The sequence below is a fragment of the Cucumis sativus genome, chromosome 2 (genome assembly GCF_000004075.3).
Source record: "Cucumis sativus cultivar 9930 chromosome 2, Cucumber_9930_V3, whole genome shotgun sequence".
In the NCBI taxonomy this organism is placed as follows: Eukaryota; Viridiplantae; Streptophyta; class Magnoliopsida; order Cucurbitales; family Cucurbitaceae; genus Cucumis; species Cucumis sativus.
The window spans coordinates 9800764-9823838 of record NC_026656.2 but is presented as its reverse complement, the minus strand read 5'-3'; the positions used below and the strand labels follow the sequence as shown (position 1 = coordinate 9823838).

Genomic DNA, 23075 nt, shown 5'->3' with positions numbered 1-23075 from the left:
CATTTTGTTCTCTTTTTCCTTCCAGAATGCCAATTACACACATGATTTTGTTACAATATTACAAGGAAACTCGTTAAAGAACAAAAACACACCTATTTTACTGAACTGTAGATATTTTCTTAAATTATTTATGAATTGTAAAGATATAATAACAAATTTGGGGTTTTTGTTGGAGTTGAGATATCTTCTAACATTTAGATACTAAATAAAATATAAGGTAAATTTTCATGGAGTAGAATTTTTAAATTTCTTTACCGAGAAAGTTTCTAGTTTCTAGTATATTTTTCTATGACTAATTTATTAAGTATGATTTCAAGTTTTACGTGCAATGTTGTGAGTGACTTGCATTTAAATGTTATTCATTAAGTTATGCATGTGAAGGCTCTATATAGGGGCCTAGGACGATTAATCAGTAAAAGTATAAGCATCTATGGAGGAAGACTCAGTTTATACTGACCTATATTAAACTATAGATGTATAGTTATAAGCTGGTATGGTATGTGATAGCTTAATGTGTTTTTAAAATGATTGAGAATTTCTAAAATGTTTCAAAAGCTTTACTATGTTAAGTTTACAATGATTCATATACGTCCAGAGCTGAGCATTGAGCATAATTATTTGAAAAGCATATTTTGGAAAATCGTTACTCACGAAGCATTTTTAGCTCATTTTTTCAAAATGTTTTTTCAATTTCTTGTTAATGATCATGTTTCCTTGAGCTGAGATTATTGTCGCCACGACAACCAGTCTGATAAAAAAATTGTAATATGACTATGTTTGGAGGTAGTATATTAGAACATGGTCAGAATTGTGGGTACAAATAACGGATTTGTATCGAAAGTCCAGTATTGTTAGAGTTTTTGTAAGTATTTTCTAAATGTTTATAAATAAAATGTGTTGCATTTGAATTTTATTCTCTAAAAAAAGTTTAGTTATATGTTTTCGCTAAGTTTTAAGTAAAGAAATAGAGGTTAGGGTCAACAAGTATCATTGGAAAAAAGATGGTATCAATTGATTTCACACCATCTCTCGAATCAAAAGCATATGGCTCGGGAGGGGTGCGATAGTTTTGTTACAAAACAAGGATTGTATGATTTTATTTAAGAAGAATAATAAAACAAAATGTACACTTCCTACAAAAACTCACTAAAGAACAAAAATTGAGTATAAGCAATTTTGCTATTAATTGCAAATATTTTGTCAATTTTACAGCATTTGACAATTTTCCTTAAATCAAACTTCACAAAAACGGACCATGGTTACTAAGTTTGATATTGAGAATTAACAAATATTAAACACATTTTAAAGATATAAAACCAAATAGACATGAAGTTGATAGACCTATTAAATACTTTTTAAATTTCAAGAACTAAATAGAAAAAAATAAAAAATGTAACGACTTCCCTTGTAATGTAACTTGAAATTTTCTTTTTCCTAAAAAGATGTTAGCGGATAAACATTAAAGTTCAAGCTTAATATTTATATTAAATTTGACTCTAATATCTGCTTCCAAATAAGAGCACACCTAGTGAGTGAAATTGAACTTCATTGAATATATACTTCAAAAAGAATGTAGGATTGATTCTCTCCACCTTATCTTGTAACTAAAAAGAAAAAGTAGGAAAGTCATTAAGAATATGGTAAGTATTTTTTCTTTTTCACTTGTACTTACTTTTCAGGAAAATACATATATTTTGAGTTTATTATATATATATAGACAACTCGTGTGACATTACTATTAGAATTGTATGGACATGTACTATTTAAAAATTTCACTCATAACATCTATGTAATATTATATCGTAGCTTGAGAGCAAATATTATTCAAATTCTGCCATTATACACATACATTTAAACTATTAGATTAATACACGTACTTAGAGATAACCATGTAAATAGAAAAATAGTAAATAACAAACGAAAAAATAGCAAATACCGAAAATATTAAAATTTATGGCAAAACTGTCAGTTTCAGACTTTTTTTTATACCCGATTATACCACAATTAATTTCTTAATAAGTGTATTTGCATACTTAAAAATGATGGTTGTAATTTCTACCGCATTTTCGAATTCTTAGGATTTAAATAAATAAATTAACAATTTATTTCTATAATTCATAATATATATGTTTAATAACCATTTGAATTTAAATTTTAGATTATATCCATAAAATAATGGCTAAGATAAATTCAACTCTGTCAGATTCTTCCTATTTCATACTATTTATAAAAAAATTATTAAGTAGTACGTAATAATTCATATTTTGAATAACAATTTGAATTTTAGATTTTATACCATCATCTAAAATCCTGAATTTGAAATCAAATCTTACATCATATTTTCATATGTCTAAAATAATGAGAGATAAATTCAATATTTTAGATTCTTTTATATCTGAGAATATTTATAAATTTTTCATTAAATAATAAATAATACATATTTTTAATAACAATTAGAATTTATAATTTTTATATCCTTTAAAATCGTGTTAATTAATATTATCCACTTATTTTTATTAATTTTTGTGAGACTCACTTCTAATTTGAGTATAAGAAGTGAAATTTGACTAAATGTTTTGAAATTTGCGTTTTGGATAAGAGGAGATGTTATTTCAAAATAAGCTGACATTTGAATCAATCCATGTAAATGATTAAACAATAAAATTTTATATGGTTAAGTATAAATTTTGCGATAAAGAAGTTAGTTCGTGAGAAAGTTTTAAGAAAATAAAGATTTACGGTAGGACTATAAGACTAAACGCTCACAAGAGAGAGTCTTCACGAGAAAATGTTAAGTTAGACAATAAGACCAATTTCAAGATTTAAAGCTAATCCGTGTTCTATGAAAAATAAAAAATAATAACATGAAACAATTCTTAATATGAAGATTAATATAAATAATAATATAAAACAATCCCGAATATGAAAAAGAAAAAATAATAATACGAAGAATAAAAAATAATAATACCTAGGGAGGTAGATTCAATACTTGTGAAAAAAATTCAAAATCAACCCGAACAAATTTAAAATTTAGAGGAAAAAAGGGAATTTGAATTCTTTTGTGTTGGCTGTAAATATTTTTTAGTTTTGTTATACAATATAGGCATACATGTATATATATATTAAATTGAAAAAAAAGTAATTTTAATTTTTCCCCGCCGCGAACTACCCATTGAGAAAGAAACACATGCTTGACGCTTCCGTTATTCTCATTACATGTTTTTGTTTATAATTGTTTTTTTTTAAAGCCACCATTCAAAGGCTCACAGAAGGTTGGGGAAAATTTTTGACACACCACCGAAATTCCAAGAGCAAAATCCGCAATTTTTTTCTCTGTTAGAACAATCTACCAACGCACCCACGCAAGAACGAAGCTAGCAGAGATCTGCCAGATTGCTGTTCATTGTACCCCCACAGATCTCCTCGTGTCCGATCCGATCGGAATTTGCCTCTTTTATATCCTGGGATTTTTTTTCTAACAACAATTTCCCCCCCTACCCGAATTCCCAATTTTCTCTTTTTGGGTTTCCCCCATCCATTTCCCCACCTTCTTTTTAATCAATTTCGTTTTCCTTTTCTGCTAATTTTACTCTCCCACTGTTTGGTTTAGATTCATTGTATTTTCTCCGGGGGTGATTGGTTTGGTTTGGTTTGGTTTGTGGGGTTGTGTTTTTATACCCGCAAATGGTGTCACCATGAGGATTTTGGGTTTGTTTGTGTTTGTTTTCTTCAGCTGGGGGTTGATGTTTTGATGGCTTCGGCTCAGGTTTTGCCCAATTCGATGGCTTCGACTCGAAAATTAGAGCATTTGGAAGCAGGGAAGCGTCGGGTACGGATTTTTCTTCTCTTTTTACATGTTTCTTTTTTTGCTTTCATCTGAACGTAATTCAAATCTTCAGTTTGGTTTGGATGTTTTCTGGGCATGTGTCTTTGTGTACTTTTTTATTTGAATGTGAATGCATTGGTTATTAAATGGCGAGATTCTGTATGCAATGGGATGGTTGAGTAGGGATTAATTGACAACGATCGAGCTGCTTGAGCAATCTTTGAGTTCAATTTTCACATTTAAGAAACTAAAATCTGTTATTTGCCTTAGAAAGTGTTTGTTTTTTATTTATCACATTTTCCGAATCCTATACTCAATGCTTTAGATGGCTGATTTTATGGAGATTGATGAGCTAACTTATGAGTCTATGACAAGCCATTGTTTTGAGGATGGCAGTAGTTTTCGGGCCATATATGTTGTTTATGATCTTGGGCATGAGCTTTGAACGAAGGATTGGATATTGGACTTATCAACCTGCACATAGCTTCTTAGAGCTGACCAGGAGGGTGAGGTTTTTCGAGAGGAAGGGGAAAAACGTAATTCCCTATGTTTTCCTCTTCCAAGTATCTGACGATAACTTGTTTGCTCAATGCTTGTACTCTTTTTGGAATGTGTTAGGCTGTGGGGTCAATATTAATTAGACCTATGATAGGGAATTGACCCACCTTCTGGTGCCTGTTTGATGGCTTTAAGCACATTCCAGAGCCTATTTATCTACAAGTTCTGTTTAGGAATAGTGATAGACTTTTCACCAAGGGAATGAAAAGAGCTACATCTCATAGCTCATACCAGTAAAGTTGACCCGGTTAAGAGCTCATATCAGTAAAGTTGTGAAGTCGTGCAGTTATATGGAGGTTTAGTCAGAGTACTTTCAAAGTTTGATATGGTTTTGATGAATCTTTTGCTTGGACAGTTGGTTTCATGTGGCCAGTGCTTTTAAAGTAAACTTCCTGATGCTCATTGCTCATACTCTTAGATGCATTTAGATCCTTGAGTTATTTTTATTGACGGTCATTTTCTCTCATTAAATTGGTATTCCTTTTGTTTGCACAAGGCTTTATCATTGAAACCCTTTTTCCTTTTAAAAAAATGAACATCATTGATTATTGGATGTTCTTCCCCATGTCATTTTCTTAATCATTTCCTTGCTTATGTATTTGAAAAAAATTGAGTACTTCCTTTTTCTTACAGTTAGAGGAGTTCAGAAAGAAAAAAGCAGCAGAGCGAGTAAAGAAAGCTGCACCACCAAGCCAAAATCACGTTTCAGATGCTGGCTCTGAGGAGAAGAAGCCTTTAGAATCTGAACATGCTCAAAGGATTACAGATTCTGATGGAGCTACAACAACTAACGGAGCAGGCAGATCTGCCATTGAATCATCCTCTGCTCTGGTCAAAGATGATAGACATGCAGACGACTTTTCTCAAAACATTAATCAAAATGCGTTGAATGAAAAACATGCAAGCTATCCTTTTTCAAGAAATACCGATGGAGTCTTCTCCACTGATCCAGTGAAGCAACCATCAAATGGTCAAGAAATTAATACATTCAATGGTTCGAGGCTTTTTGGACCCACAGATGTTAATAGTAGAAACGAGATATTAGAGATAAATAAAGACTCCGAATTAATCAATGGACCCCAGGCTAGAATTTCGTTTCAGAGTGCATTTGGCATTAACCCTCAAGCAAGTGAAGGGACCGATAGCATTATTAGTCAATCTGCTCACCATGGGGTGGATGGACTACTCTTTAGGAGAGATAGTCAAGAAAATTCTATGCTTAAAAGTTCTGGTTCTTTGCATAAGTTTTCTGCAAATATTTCTCTACAGAATACTGTTGCCAATTTACAAGATACTGATTCCAGTAGTAATAATAATTTGGCTAGTGGAAATTCTTTCCAGTCATCTTATGATGGTAATATTATATGGATTTTGGTTTCCATATATCTTGTCATGTATGATTACTTTTCTAGTCTTTTTTATGTTCTATTCTAGAGAAGATTGATGCTAACAGACTGTTTTATATTTTTTGTAGGCTTATTTAATAATTCGACTAGAAAAGGATATAATTCCCATGAAGTTGGGGAAAGCATGCACAGAAATTTTGAACAGGGGAAGCCCATTGATGTGACTGATTTTACTAGAATCAAGCCTGAATCTGTGCAATCATCTGAACCTACTGGCTTGGATGCTGATATTAGACTCCCCTCCAACTATGAACCCCCATACACTGCATCATCTGAAAATAGTTTTAGGAGATCTCGCCCATCATTTCTTGATTCTCTTTCTGTACCTAAGGCTTCTTCAGGGAGTTTTCTTGGACATGGTGAACGTGATAAGGAACCTGGATTATCTGATGGGTTTAAATTTAACAAAGATGGCCCAGCATCTTTCTCCTTTCAGAACTCTATAAAATCTGATGGGTTTAGAACAGATGAACGCGATGGCTCAGAGTCATTAACTTTACAGAAGCCATTAATGGATGTGAAAACATTGGGAACGCCCTCACATTTTACCTCTCAAAACACTCCCGTGTCATATAGCAATTCATTTCCTCCTTCAGTTTTTCCTGTTAAGGACCAGCCAATTATAGGAATAGAGGATAATACTATGGAGAGGAAACATGAGCTTTATTCATCCAAGCAAAATGAAGATTTTGCTGCTCTGGAACAGGTACTTCTATATTTACTCTGGTCATTGAATCTGGAATTTGTTCATCTAATATGTAAAGTCACCATAATGACCTATATGCCAGGAAAGATTATGTAAATGTTCATTTAAAATTTTTATTCGAGTCAGTTCATCAAAATCTAAAAAGTAATTTACCGTGTTCCTGTAGTTGCAATCGGAATGGAGATGGGTTTTGTCTGAACCCTTTCTACAGCTTTTGCATCTAGAACAGTTGATGAGTTGAGAAAATTATGCAGTTATACTTTACATTTAAATATTTAATCGACTATAATTCTCAGAGTACTAAGTTTTTTCCCATTATTTTCCTGTTAGAACCAATTATTTTTAATGTTTATGTAAAATTGAGTACTCTCTTTCTCAAACCATTAATATTATTACAAACAACTTCATTCAAGATGTGACCAAAAAGGAGTGAAACTTGTTTCAAGTGAGTTACATAAACTTGAAAATTTAAAGTTTGAGTTATTGTGTACCTTCACTCAAGGATCAAATAATCTCATTTCCTTCACTCTATCACTAATTTCATGTTATCCTAGGATGGGTCGTCTTGCACGTCTAGTCGTATTGCTGTGCTACTGGAAGTTCGATTGATTTTGAAAATTACGTTCCAAGAGAATTCTTTGTTGTTGAGTTTTTCCTTTGACCTCGTATAATATATAGTGTGGTTTAATTGTTTAGCCTCAGCTCTACATAAAAATGAAAACAGGATCCGAAAGCTTATTGAAGAGTTCTTACTTGAAATATTGCATAATAGATGACCGAAGGTGAATGTTATTGTTACAATTTATTTGACTCCATGACCTACAAAGAATGAAGATTTTGGCAAGAGTTGATGTTGTTTGAATGAATGATGAATTGCATACCTTTTTGTGCTTCTTGGGAAATGTTTTTCCCATTGTCTAATTTTTTTCATTACCACATTGAGAAAATGCATATTTACAATGCGCCTTTCGATTGCATTTTGCCTTTCTCGTCGTGAAGATTATATTCCATTGACATTTTTTAAAGTCTTCAATTTTCTTCTTTTTCAGCATATTGAAGACTTGACGCAAGAGAAATTCTCGTTACAAAGAGCTTTGGATGCTTCAAGGACTTTAGCAGAGTCCTTAGCTGCTGAAAATTCATCTCTTACTGATAGTTATAACAAACAGGTTGCTTTATAGATTCTGCATGGGTATTATATAATGCTTATCCCTTTCTGATGATTGAGTATTTTTTTCGTCCATGGCCTACTGTCTGTATTTTCCTGGTCTTCAGACATGACAAAAAGTATATGGCTTTTATCACTAAGACATTATAGTTTCATTAAATGTGACTGTTTTGCTAACATGAATAATCTGTATGCAACTCTTTATTTTTTTTTTTGTGTGCATATTACAAAAAACCGCCCCTAAAGTATTATGATAGTTACAATTATATCCTCAAACTTTCAAATGTAAAAATTGAGCTCTCAAACTTACATAATTAAAAAAATTGTAACAAATGTAAAAGTTTGAGGTCTCAATCTTTATCATTTGAAGGTCCAATTTCTACGACCATTGTAAGTTTGATTATCTAATTTTAACACTTGTAAGTCTGGAGTGGTTTTTGCAATTTGCCTTTTTTTTTTTGTTATTTTAAAAAATTTTCTTCCATCCAGCTGACATGACTTTGCAATCAATAGTGTAGTAAATTCTAAGAAACAATCACCCTGTCATTTCAGCTTCCTATTCATGTTACAAATCATAGAGTTTGATTCCAAATTTTGAACCTTTTATTTTAATGATCAGACATTATTTCTTACAAGTTGAAGAATCTAATGTCTTATTGGTTGTGTGAATATTGAATATGACATAATTATTGTTTTTTAGGTGCCCTTTTAATATACACATATTTATATATAAATTTCTGAGTAAGATAAATAGGGTGTTTTTGTTCCCCTTTCTGCGCCTTTCATTTGTTCAGTGAAATGTAAGTGGGAAGTGGGAACCCTTTAAATATCTCCATATTTGTTGTGCCTTAGTCTACAGAATAATTAAATGTAAGATCAATTCCTGTTTTTCATATGGATATGACTGACTGTGTATTTTTGTTTTTTTTTCTTCTGGTAATTCTTCAGAGAAGCGTTGTCAACCAACTAAAATCAGATATGGAGATGTTACAGGAGGAAATGAAGACTCAAATGGTTATACTTTTTCACATGTCTCTGTAAATTTCTTCCTTTTTGTTAGTTTTTTCACCAAAGATCAAGTCTCCAAATTGAAATGGTGTTATTAGCCTCTGCATTGGATGTTATTTTGATAGTTTTTCTCGGTTTCTCTGTCTGTCTGGTTTTCATTTTTTATGGACAATGAAGTGTGTGCCCTTGAGAAGTTTGTTTTAAGAGTGAGATATTCAGTCTGGAAGCTGTTGAGTGCTATCTTCTTAATTGACTTGATCATGTTTGGTATTCTAGGTTTAAGTTTTAAAAACATATTGGGATTAAACCAATTTCTATTAATTGTATCCTGATAAATGAGTAACTGTTACAGTGTTGTCTTGAGACTTTGTGATGTCCTTTTTGAGTTTTCATACTGAAATAGTATCCCTTTTACCTTTCCCTACTTGTATTAAATGGGATTTTTGATAAGCTTACTGTTATAGTTTGTGTTAGATATGCCACTCTCGCACCTGGATATTTACTGTAATTTGAGGACTTGAATATTTTACATTCAAAGTACTTTTTGATGCTACAATTTCCTATGAGCAGATGATTTAAAAATATTTTATATATGTGACTCCTTTGATTACCCAGGTTGAACTGGAGTCTATCAAACTTGAGTATGCAAATGCACAACTAGAGTGTAATGCAGCGGATGAACGTGCCAAGTTGATAGCTTCTGAAGTAATTGGCCTTGAAGAGAAGGTAATGGATTGTTCTCTAAAGGCTTTCAATTCAGTACAGTGCTTTTCTAGCTACTCTTTCGGGCTGCCTATCTTGTCTTGTATGTAGGGTGGTAGGTTATGGCTTTCCTTTGTAGTTTTGATCATGATGACTATAGGGGCTGTTCGAATTGTTAGGAACTAAGGTAGTATGGGATGCTCAAATACTTATTCTTTTGGGGACTCAAAGGTGCTTAAGTACCTGACTATGGTGTCAGACCCGGTTGTCGGCTTTTCGGAGTGGAACCAGTGGAGGGTTTTGACCTGGTTTGGTCGAGTGAAGTATCACTGAAGTAGCTGCCGGATGTCGGCTTTCCAGAGATGGGGTATTGTAGGAACTAAGGTAGTATAGGATGCGACCTGGATTGGTCGAGTGAAGTATCGCTGAAGTAGCTGCCGGATGTCGGCTTTCCAGGGATGGGGTATTGTAGGAACTAAGGTAGTATAGGATGCTTTTATCTCATGTTTGTTAAATGGGACCACCGGTGTGGTACTTAAGTGACTTGACTCTCTTGTCCCAATAGCTGTTTTTTGGGGTGTGGTCCTCCAAGGTGCTTAAGTACCTAAAAAGTTTCACATCTCCTTGTCCATTTTTTTTTTAAATTCCCCTCTTCATATTGAAATAAAGTGGTTATCATGTAAAAATGTCGATGCTTAGTTAATTTTTCCCAATGCAAAATGAATTGATTTTTTTCTTCTTCAAAGTAGATAAGAATTTCTCATTCGTGAATGAAAGGGAAGAGAAAGGTTCAAAGAATACAAATTTGAAGGGAGTGAGCAACGACAAGAGGAAAATAAACTGAAAATAGAAAATAGAAATCCATAGAGGGATCATCATCCCAATCAAAACAAGAATCGAAGGCTTAAAATAATAGAGGAGGTTTCAATAGACCCAACCTTGATCCATTCCAGCCGAACACCTCTGCTAAGATTCCCAATGGAAATTTGAAGGATCTATTCTTCAAACAGGAAGCAAGTAGCATGGCTTTGTATTTCTTGAGAATTTTAGCATACACATCCGCAATCTCCTTGTATCAGTATTCAACTTGTAGATCTTGCTTCCTTCTAGACTGAGCTTCCAAACAAAGACCCATTTCTTTGTCAAGCTTTTCCAGTTCCAGATTTATCATTATTTTTTTAAAACGGAAATAAGACTTTTTCATTGATATTTCCAGATTTATTTGATCAATCCAGTCCTTGACATTTTCAATAAACCTACATACGATTAACGGTTCTATTCTGAAAGAGTTTCCTTGAATCCTGTTGAAAAGCTCTCCAGGTGGAATTGGTAGTTTATTTTGAACCTAAAGAAAATTTTCTCCTCAAAACTCCTTCAAGAAGATACAAAACCGGCAGAAAAGACCTTAAGAACGTCCACAACCGAACTAATAAATGGCACTTTGATGTGCCCAAATGATTGGATTGTCGAAAAAGAAACCATTCTTGGTCATTTAGAATATTAAAAAAGGCCCTTGAAAACCAAAGACGAGTTAAACCCTTATCATCAAATGAAGGCTGTTGAGATGTTGTGAGTCCCACGTTGGAAGAACCAAGGAGACTCACTCCTTACAAGATAGATGTGCTACTCCTCTCATTGTCAATAGGTTTTGAGATGGAACCTCATACTATCAAACATGGTATTAGAGCTCATTAAGCCCAAACGGTTATTCGGTCCAAGATAGGTGAACCCAAAGAGGCACCATCTTAAGGTGTTGAGATGTTATGAGTTCCACATTGAAAAAAACAAGGAGACTCACACTCCTTTATAAGATAGATGAACTACTCCACTCATTGCCAATTGATTTTGAGATGGAATCTCATACTATCAAACAAATACCTTTCAAAATTATGAACTCCCAAGTTGATAATGATATTTATAAATTGGAGGTTATGGAGGAATACTGTCCATTCAGATTGGAATGTATATCACGACCTTTTATGATCAAAATCTGCTCTATATGTTGTATATTTGTGTCCTGAGTTCTAAGATTGGAATGCTTATCAAGTTAAATTATAACATATAACTGTTGTGACTGAAAGGAGAGGGGCGTAATTTGAAAACGTTCTTGGATCTGACATTAGCATTCTGTAAGGGCCCCTATTATCCATACATATAAGAGGAAGGGTAAGAAGGTAAATTCCCTGGCAACTAATGATGAGAGAATAATTGGAAAAGATCGTGCAGGTGGGGCCCACGGGGAGGAATGATAGGCAGGGATATAAATATGTAACTTTGGGGATTGGGTAGCTAGGTTATTTTTTAGTCATCTTTTAGGAGAAAAGGCTGCTGTAGCCTGAAGGATTCTCTAGCTCGGTATAAGGTAGCTGGATATGTTTTTCTTGCTGTTTTTTCCTTTATTATCATATTGTGACGGCTGTTTATCATCTTTGGCCTATATATAAATAAAGATCATCAGAGTACCGCCTCTGTTTAGCCATTGGTTGTGATATTTTTGGGTTATTCTTGTTAGTATCCTAACAACCGGTATCAGAGCCCTGAAACTGGGGGTGGTTACGTGTTTAATGGCTCAAAGACAAATAGAGGAGAGAGTTGATGGAACGGGAAGAGAAATTATGGGCTTTTAAGAAATGATGTTAGAGATGATGAAGTCCATGGATAGGATGGCTGACGAGATGAGAGAAATTCATAGTTATAAAAGAAGAGAGGAGTTTGGTACATCCGATGGCTCGGTTATGAAACTCAAAGGGAAAGATGAAAGAGATGGATACCATAGTAGGGAAATACAACAAATGCGGATCGAAGTAAGTATAAAAAACTGGAAATGCCAATGTTTACGGGGGAAAATCCTGAGTCCTGGGCTTATAGAGCAGAACACTTCTTCGAGATTAATAATCTATTAAAACAGAGAAGATAAAAGTAGCAGTGGTTAGTTTTGGACTGGATGAAGTTGATTGGTACCGATAGAGTCATGACTCATAACCATAAGAATATTGAGTCATGGGAGGATCTGAAGGGAAGAATGTTTGAACTTTTTTGTGATTTTGGGCAGAAAAGTTTGGGTGCAAGACTAATTCGGATCGAGCAAGATGGGCCCTATAATGACTACATTAAGAAGTTTGTCAACTACTCTGCTCCATTGCCACACATGGCCGAAAGTGTTCTAAGGAATGCATTTGTGATGGGCCTGGAACCCACTCTTCAAGTAGAAGTAATCAGTAGATATCCTCAGACATTGGAGGAGTGTATGAACGAAGCGCAGCTGGTGAATGATCGAAATTTAGTGCTGAAGTTAGCCAAAGCAGAGTGGGGAAGAGCAGAACCAAAAGGAGGAGGTGTTGTTAAAATCAAGAGAATAGTGAGAAGGGTATTCAAAGGAAAACCGAGTTTCAAATGAAACAGATCGCAGTACCAATTAAGGGAAACTATCAGAAAAATGAACCACCAGTGAAAAGGTTGTCGGATACCGAATTAAGAGCACGGCTTGATAAAGGTCTATGCTTCAAGTGCAACGAAAAGTGCTCGCTGAGTCATAGATGCAAAGTCAGAGAAAAGAGAATTGATGCTCTTCATTCTTAATGAAGAAGAAAGTACAGGGGAGGAAGGCTCATCGGAGGAAATTACCGAGGAAGTTGTGGAATTGAAACAGTTAGACATAGTGGAGGAGACAGAAATTGAACTCAAGACAATCAGAGGATTCACATCCAAGGGAACAATGAAGTTAAAGGGGAGTGTGAAAGGGAAAGAGGTGGTGGTTCTTATTGATAGTGGAGCCACTCACAACTTCATACACAAGGCTTTGGTTGAGGAAAAACAGTTAGCAATCACGAGGGTACGAAGTTCGGGGTAACAATTGGTGATGGTAAACGCTTGCCATGGAAAAGGGATCTATAAGAGAGTGGAGCTTAGACTGAAGGAGATGACTATTATAGCGGATTTTCTGACTGTGGAATTGGGAAAGGTTGATATAGTTTTGGGAATGCAATGGCTTGATACTATGGGAACTATGAAGGTCCACTAGCCTTCCTTAACTATGACCTTCTGGGTGGGAGATAAGCAAATAGTACTAAAAGGGGATCCTTCACTCATCAAGGCTGAATACTCTTTAAAAACATTAGAGAAAACATGGGAAAAGAACTACACAACTATGAGATAGAAGTGGAAGATAACTATGGAGAGGAAGAGGAGAAAAAAGGGGATGGAGAGGATGTACCCATGATCAAATCATTATTGAGGTATTATGCTGACATCTTTTTGAGACACCAAAAGGGCTACCTCCCAAGAGAGCAATCGATCATTCCATCATGACTCTACATGAGCAACGACCTATCAATGTGCGGCCTTATAAATATGGGCATGTTTAGAAGGAAGAAATTGAAAAGTTAGTGACAGAAATGCTTCGAGCCGAGGTGATTAGGCCCAGTCACAGTCCATACTTGAGTTCGGAACTGTTGGTTAAAAAAAAGGATGGGGGATGGAGATTCTGTGTGGATTATAGGAAACTAAATCAAGTAACCACCTCCGACAAAATTCCTATTCCAGTCATTGAGGAGTTGCTAGATGAATTACACGGAGTAACAATCTTTTCAAAGTTGGATCTGAAATCGGGTTATCATCAGATCAGAATGAGGAGGGAAGACATTGAGAAGACTGCTTTTTGCACTCACAAGGGCCATTAGGAATTTTTGGTAATGCCTTTCGGCCTCCCTAATGCTCCTGATACTTTTCAATCTCTCATGAACCAGGTATTTAAACCCTTCTTAAGACGTTGTGTGCTAGTTTTTTTTGATGATATTAGTTTATAGTGTCGATATAAATGAACATGAAAAACACTTGCGGATGGTTTTTGCGGTGCTGAGAGACAACCAGCTCTTTGCCAACAAAAAGAAATGTGTTATAGCACACTCTCAAATCCAATATTTGGGCTATCAAATATCCAAGAGAAGGGTGGAAGCAGATGGGGAGGAGATCAGAAGCATGATAAACTAACCAAGGGATGTAATCAGACTGAGAGCATTCTTAGGCCTAACCGGTTATTACAAAAGATTTGTAAAGGATATGGAGAAATTGCAGCACCTTTAACCAAGCTGTTACAGAAGAATGCTTTTAAACGGGGTGGAGAGGCTACGGCAGCGTTTGAAAGTTTGAAGTTGGCAATGACTACTATTATGGTATTGGCTTTACCTGATTGGTCTCTTCCTTTCACCATTGAAACTGATGCGTCTGATATTGGATTAGGGGCAGTAATTTCTCAAAATGGCCACCCTATTGCTTTTTTCAGTCAGAAACTATCCCCACGGGCTCAAACTAAGTCTATATATGAAAGAGAGCTAATATCTGTGATGTTGTCGGGGCAAAAATGGAGAGACTACCTCCTTGGAAGAAAATTCACCATAATTTTAGACTAAAAAGCCTTGAAATTTCTATTAGAGCAGAGGGAGGTTCAACCACAATTCCAGAAATGGCTAACAAAACTCCTTGGATATAACTTTGAGATCCTTTACCAACCCAGACTACAAAATAAAGCTGCGGATGCCCTTTCTAGGATGGAACAGGCAGTGGAATTGAACAACATGGCAACTACTGGAGTTGTAGATATGGAAATGATCAGTAAATAAGTTGAGAAGGATAAAGAACTCCAGAAAATTATAGATACCTGAAGATGAACCCTGAAAAGGAGGATAAATACCAATGGGATAGTGGAAGGCTGCTGTATAAAGGGAGAGTGGTTATCTCGAAAACATCTTCTCTTATACCGAATCTATTACACACTTTTCATTACTAAATCCTAGGGGGTCATTCTGGTTTCTTAAGGACTTATAAGAGAATGAGTGGAGAATTGAATTGGAAAGGAATGAAGTGGTAAAGAAATATGTAGAACAGTGCGACATATGCAAAAGGAACAAATTTGAAGCAACCAAGCTTGCGGGTACGTTAAAGCCTATCCCCATTCTGGATTAATGGCAGGCGGAGGTAGTAGTGAACCGATTGAGTAAATACTCATACTTCATCCCATTAAAACACCCTTTTCCAGCTAAACAAGTAGCTATAGTATTCATTGATTAAGTGGTAAGGAGGCATGGAATTCCTACGTCAATCATCACTGGTCGAGATAAAATCTTTCTTAGCAATTTTTGGAAAGAGTTATTTGCAACCATGTGTACCATTCTAAAAAGGAGCACAGCCTTCCATCCCCAAATGAATGGTCAGACAGAGAGAGTGAATGGATGCTTAGATACTTACTTGAGATGCTTCTGTAACGAACAGCCACACAAATGGGACAATCTTATTCCTTGGGCACCACTACTTTCCACGCTTCCACAAAAATAACCCCATTTCAGACTGTCCCCCCCATATCCTATGGTCACAAAAAAACCCCTAACAATGAAGTAGAAACAATGCTGAAGGAAGGAGATTTGGCCCTCAGTGCCCTGATTATACAATCTAGAATAGAATGAAAAAAATGGCTGACCTGAAAAGAATAGAGCTTAAATTTAAAGTAGGAGATGAAGTTTATCTGAAGTTAGACCCTACAGGAAGTGCTCCTTAGCCAGGAAGAAATGTGAAAAACTTGCACCTAAGCACTATGGGCCATACCGAATCATAGAAGAGATTGGAGAAGCCTACAGGTTGGCTACCCCTGAAGCTGTCATCCATAATTTTCCACATATCTCAACTAAAATTGAAACTTGGAGAACAATAAGAGGTGCAACACAACACCCCATCTTAACTAAGGAGTTTGAGAAACAGTGCTAGGCATCCACTGGAACACAGAATTGGGAGCTAATGAATGGCTGGTTAAATGGAAGGGATTACCGGATAGTGAAGCCAATTGGGAGTTGGTGTATGAAATGAACCAACCATTTTCCACTTTCACCTTGAGGACAAGGTGGACTTAGAACCGAGGGGTATTGTAAGGCCCCCTATTATCCCTACATATAAGAGGAAAGGTAAGAAGGTAAATTCCCTTGCAACTAATGATGAGGGAATAATTGGAAAAGATCGTGCACGTGGGGCCTGTGGGGAGGAATGATAGGAAGGGATATAAATATGTAATTTTTGGGATTGGGTAGCTAGGTTATTTTTTAGTCATCTTCTAGGAGAAAAGGCTGCTGTAGCCTGAAGGATTCTCCAGCCCGATATAAGGGAGCTGGGTATGTTTTTCTGGCTGTTTTTTCCTTTATTATCACATTGTGACTGCTGTTTATCATCTTTGACTTATATACAAATAAAGATCATCAGAGTACCGCCTCTGTTTAGCCATTGGTTGGAATATTTTTGGGTTATTCTTGTTAGTATCCTAACACATTTGTTCTTCATGGTTTATTGACCCAATATTGATTCATAGAAAAATTCTGTATGTTGATTTGGATCATATTTTGACGTTGATAAAAGCAAATTTTTGGTTCTATATTTGATCTCCACTTAACTAAATATATGTATTTTGTTTGGAACTAGCTGAGGAATTTAACATATTATTGTTATGTTTTCCAAAAAAGTGGAAAAGATGACATGAACCCTTCTTTGTGGGGATTGGAATTAGAGTTCTACTTGCATCTTGTTTGGACGATTTATTGTGTCTGAAATATGCTTATTTATTTATGTAGGCCTTAAGACTAAGGTCTAATGAGTTAAAGCTGGAGAGGCAGTTGGAGAACAAGGAAGCTGAGATCTCTTCATACAAGTATGTCGTCTAATATTAACAATAACCTATAGTTCTTAAACGGATCATTGATTTAAATCCCTTATCTCCTTGGACATGTTTTTTCACAGTTTGTTAAAGTTACAGGAGTAGCTGGCTATTCGTGGAACTCGAAGTTTTCTGAAATGGCTGGGCCAGGCCTTGCTTCTGTTTAAAACGTGTTGTTATATTTCTCCTGTTTTAGGACAAAAGGAAGACCACTTCATTAAGGGGAGAGAAAGAGAGAGAACACAAGAATAGGCTATACGGAAAAAAGAAAACAAAAAAAATCTCACCAACCAAATGTGGCCTTGAACAAAAAGAAAAAGGAATGCTTCATAGAAATGTAAAGGAGAATTTAGAGCTCTTGCGGTGGTCAGGGTTTCAGTTTAAAGCTAGAGATTTTTTTTTTCAAAGCTTTACTTTGAGGGTTGTGGTTGGAATGAAATAATCATTTTATTTATTGATTTAATAGTAGTAATAATTATTATAATAATAGTGGGAGGAAAATGGGTTTTGCATAAATTTTCACTCCAACTTTGGTGTATTTTGCTTCTTTCCCCTAGGCTTTTTAATTAATCTTCACCTGTAATTAATAACACTATTTTGGAGCAATCAATTCTAATATTTTTTGTACTGATCATTTAATGAATTTATTATTATTATTATTTAATCAATTAAAAGTCATCTGTAATATAGTATCTGATCCAATTTTGCACCTTTTCGCCTCTAGCTGTTTGTCGTAACTGGAGTTTAAATAATATTTTTATTGGAATCTGCAGGAAAAAAATGTCTAGCATGGAGAAAGAACGTCATGATTTTCAATCGACTATTGAGGCTCTTCAGGAAGGTAAGGATAATTGATATTGAATATAAATTAGTCATATAATGTGAATTTCTCTCCTCCTTTAATGATGGTGGTCAGTGGTAACGGTAATTATTGGTCTGGTGTTTTTATTTATGGTATAAAAGGTTATGGTTCTGAGATTTTTGTCAACATAAATTAAATTAATTAAAATATCGTGTCTTAGCTATTAGAATTGCAAAATAAGTTCCATCATGCAGTAGTGTAGTGCTGAAGAAAAGGTGGTTCTTTAAGAATGTTAGTCAGATGTTTCTTGGGTTACAACATTGCATACAGTACTGAACTCTTGACAGCAGAAAACATCCGAAAACCTCAGTACTCAGTTCTCTCAATCCGCTGAATTTTTCTGTGCCGATGAGGTTATTGCACTTGCTACAATTCTCCCCTTCCCCTGTACATTTTCTTTCAATGAATCAACCATAGTGGTTCTTGAAAATAGTTCCCTGTTTTTTATCCATATTTTTCTAGAAATGATAACCAAATCAACCGCTATTTTTGTTTGCTGTTTCTATATTATATTTTAGCATTTTTCCTCCTATCTTGAACTCTCTGAATTGATTTTATTTTTTCTTGGGACATTTGTTTTACATCGGTTTGGCTTCCATCTCTTAAATAACTTTACGGTTATCTATCATTTCATCATTTCTTTTTAACAGAGAAGAAGCTGTTGCAGTCTAAGTTACGGAAAGCTTCAGCAAGTGGAAAGTCTATTGATATTAGCAATCCTTCTAATAAAAAAGACATGGCGACATCTACGGAAGATTTAGGTGAAAAGATCACCCTTTTTCATCTCCTTTGCATGAGTTTACTTCACCCATTTTTTCTCTCAAAGATAAGACTATGATTATGAGTAATTTTTTGTTCACTTTTGTATTCATTGTTAAATTCATGCAGTAGTTGTAGATGCTTCTCCTAGTACTTTTAACCACGACGAATCTCTTACCGAAGATGATGCCTCTGGAGCTCCCATGCTGCTTCAAAATGCCACTACTGAAGTTTCATCCGTCATTATCCCTTCCGATCATATGAGGATGATTCAAAACATCAATGCTCTGATAGCTGAGGTACTCATCTGTAAATTAATATATTTTAAGCTATTTTTAAACGAGAATAAACAATATTGATTGTCTAGTTTCCAGATTTAATAATTCGCTATATAAATTGTAATTCTGATCCTGGGGTTTCTATCCCTAGCTATGCCGTTATTGTTTCAATTGTTTTTAGGTCTGGTTCTCCGTTGTCGTTTTGTGTAAGTTTCAATTAAACTATTCCATTGATAACAGTTTCCCTTCTATTAGAGAGAATGGGTGTTTCGATGGGTTGGTTTTTTTATGTCCTTGTATTCTTTCATGTTTTTTCCCTGTTGTTTCTATTTAAAAAAATATTTATAGGAAACAATGACTATTTATTGATAGTATGACATGGAATACAAAAGTTCCTTTGAATATCGCGATTCTTATGCGGCCATTACAATCCAACCAAATATTCCAAAAGAAATCATGAACATTACAAAGCCAAAAGAAAGGAGTTTGATATTTTATTGGATATTTTCACAAAGAAAATATCTTTTGGCCAATCAAGCATCCTCACAAAGAGGGCCGAGGGGTCATATATGCACAGTCATTCCAGGTCCACAGTCGGAAATAGTCGTTATAAAATTAACAGTTATAAACTTTACTTAAATGGATGAAATATCAGATAGATAAAGGGCTGGTAATACTACTTAAGGGTGGATAGACTGTTCAGCCAGTGCTATTGCCCACTCCCTACTTGGGCTGAGCCTTATAGGAGAAAGAGACCTGTTGGCCGCTTTGCCCTCATGGGAAATGTCATCTTCCTCCTTTTGATATTTCTTCAGTCTTCACTTAATGATATGACGATTTTTTTCCTATCAAAAGAACAGTAAAAAACGAATAAGTTATTTGATATATCCAATAATATTGACCTTGTGATGATGGATTTTATTGATTTGCAGTTAGCTGTCGAGAAAGAGGAGTTAACAAAAGCTTTGGCATCTGAGTTGGCTAGTAGTTCTAAGTTGAAGGTAACTTCTTCAATTTGAATATTGTACACTCTCATCAGCTCTTTTATTTGTAACATAATGAACCAACTTTTCTTTTAGATCCCCGTTTGTGTTGAACTTTTCAACTTGGATTGTCTCTGTGGTTTCACTTTACTATATACTTGCTCACCTCGAGAGCTGTTGCCCTACCTATAAAAATACAATGGGCTGGAGATTTATGCTTACGTAACTGACTCGTTACTCGTTAGTAGAATATTTCCACTTTTAGACTGCTCATTATTGACCCTTCAGATAAATTAATCAGAGTCTCTTATGTTTATACATCTGTTTCTTTATGAAGGAGTTGAACAAAGAGTTGTCTAGGAAACTAGAAGCACAAACTCAAAGATTAGAGCTTTTGACTGCTCAAAGTATGGCTGGTGAGATTGTTCCTGCGAGACTACCTGATTATCACACAACACGTGATGAAGATATTGTACTTGCAGATGAGGGCGATGAGGTATTATCATCTTTCACTAATTCTATTTCTCTCTTAGTCTGCCATTTTTCCTGTGTGCACTTACACATGTTTAGGGCGATGAGGTATTGTCATCTTTCATTTAATTCTATTTCTCTCTTAGTCTGCCATTTGTCCTGTGTGCACTTGCACATGTTTAGAGCATGGTTTGATCATTCAGGCCTTGCTCAGTAACAATTTTGTTTTTAATTTTTTTTTTAAAATTAAGTCTATTTTCTCTTATTCTCTTCATTCTCTTACAATTGTTTGTATCTTTCACAAGTATGAGAGTTAAAATCTTATAGTCAAATTCCAAAAACAAAAACGAATTTTTAAAAACTACACTTTTTTTTGTTTTCAAACTTGACTTAGTTTTTGAAAACATTGATAAAAAGTATATCACAAAGCAAGAAAATTTAAAGGTGGAATCAATGTTTACAGATGTAATTTTAGAAAAATAAAAACTAAAATCGAAATGGTTACCATATGGCCACTTATCTCTTAGTTTTGCAATAGAATTAGTTCAGTCAAACATATACATATTTGTCATTCTTAGGTGGTGGAAAGAGTCTTGGGATGGATTATGAAGCTCTTCCCTGGTGGCCCGTCGCGCCGAAGGACCAGCAAGCTTCTTTGAGATGTGGGGTGGTCTAATTGACAGTGGAAGGCCAATGCTTGAAGAAGCTTCCATTGTTCGTTTCTTCAAGTTGCTACTTGCTAGGTAATACATTGGAGATCATAAGTTGTACATTTCGAGTCGGAATGCATGGTTCATTATTCTTTTTTTATATCAAAGAAGCAGGCTAAACATTGACCTTTAGAAGGCCTTTGATAGCCTTAGGGAATCCAAATTTTAAATTCTTCAGGGAAGATGGGAAAAAGAAAAAGAAAGTGAAAGCATCTACTTCCTACATTTGCTTCACCTTTGCCTTCACAAAATTTTGGTTGGAGTGTTACTTTGATACTTGGACATGAAAAGAGTAATTAGTATTAACAGGCTTTTTAAGTTGTATTTTTTTTTCTTGGGGCTGTTTGTTCTGTACTTCACTACTGTACCTTACATTGTTTTTGTAACCATCATGAGAACCTTGAAGGGATTGAGTTGAGCCCAATGATGAAATTTGTTACATTATTTTCAATAACCCCAAGTTTCATTATACTCTTAGGTTTAGCATGGGTTGTTCTTGTGCGACAGAGATATTCTCCATATTTTAATACAAAAAAGAAATAATATAATATTTGGCTTAGTATCATGTTTAGCATGGTGCTTTAGTTGGTTTCGACAAATTAGTATTGAATGACTCTAGAAGGATCAAATGTATATTTTATGGTAGATTAGTCTATTATAAATATGATATCTTTTGTTTTGTTAGATAACAAAAATAATGAAAAAATTGACAAATGATTATTCTTTTGTTTGGTTGGATAACAAAAATAATGGAAAACTTGACAAAACCAGTGTAATTTTAGTTTTACATTTTAAAAAAGTAGTACATTTTTTAGAAAATTCGTAATTTTGTTTTTCTCCGTTAATCTCGGTCGAGCTTGACACCTCCTTCACAAAATTTAAAAAACTCTTTCAATGAAATTTCTCGATTCCTCTCAATCGAGTTCGACGTCGAGATTGTGTTTTTTCAAAAAAATGAATTTATCCAATGATCAAGATACCACCGGTACTGAGAATGTTACTAACTCCTTCAATGTGATTTCTTGTTTCCCCCTTGATCAAGTTTTTCACGAAGATTGTTTGTTATTTTTTAAAAAATTTGAAAATAAAGGGATTTATCAAATGACCAAACTACCCTTGGAAGCTCAACATTACATATTCTCACCAAACACTAAATGTGAAACTGTATGCTCATTTTGACCGAGAAGTGAACGATTTTGCTCCCAAATTCCAACGACTTTCATTTTTCCTCCGCGAAACTTGAAGAACTCATCTACTCTCTTAAATCTTTTAAGGTGAAGTACTTTTAATGATTTTATAAACATTTAGTTTTTAGTTTTTATTTTGAAATCTGAGGAAAATGAGAAACTTTGTAGTTGGTGGTTTGATATAGTTAGATGTAAAACATTAATTTAAGTCCATGCATGTGGTCTCTTTCGATGAATCTTGGTGATTTCATCAATCTGGGTCCGTGCAGATGAAGAATCTCGATCGAGATCTATGAAATTGTCTCAAGATTCATTGAAGGAGTTTCGAGATCTGATGTGTTTTACATGCATTATGTGGGGTAATCTTGGGAACGATTTTGCTCGAGATTAGACCGAGATTACCCCACAAAATACATATAAAACTTCTATCTCGTGCTATCCGTGATCAATGTTGTCCTAGTTCAATTGACATTTCATGTGATTCTCGATTGAGATTGCTTTGAGATTACCCTGAGTTTTAGCACATAATAATTGTTTCTTTTTCGTTATGTTTTTTTTTTTTTTCGTTTTGTAGATGCCTCTTATGATCAAAATCAACTCCAAGGATTTCTTCCTTGCAAACTTGACTTTTTGTTCGCATCTATTGAAGACCATGTCAAGTATAAAAAATAAGTTAACACCTAAAAAATTTCATATGTTTAAGAAAATCATGTTTGGGCACTTCTTGGATGGTATTCAATGGACCACTATGCCATTACATT

General features: G+C 34.7%; 1 protein-coding gene across 1 annotated transcript; it reads left to right on the top strand.

Annotated features, from left to right (window-relative positions):
• Positions 1 to 3207: 3207 nt before the first annotated feature.
• LOC101216257 (protein BLISTER) lies at positions 3208 to 21581 on the top strand. The gene is made up of 13 exons (XM_004147146.3): positions 3208 to 3829; positions 5018 to 5738; positions 5859 to 6496; positions 7546 to 7665; positions 8613 to 8678; positions 9288 to 9398; positions 16982 to 17058; positions 17838 to 17905; positions 18577 to 18687; positions 18815 to 18984; positions 19896 to 19964; positions 20284 to 20442; positions 20996 to 21581. Exons 1-13 carry the CDS (start codon positions 3752 to 3754, stop codon positions 21074 to 21076), a joined length of 2469 nt encoding a protein of 822 aa, XP_004147194.2. The 5' UTR covers positions 3208 to 3751; the 3' UTR covers positions 21077 to 21581.
• Positions 21582 to 23075: the final 1494 nt, after the last annotated feature.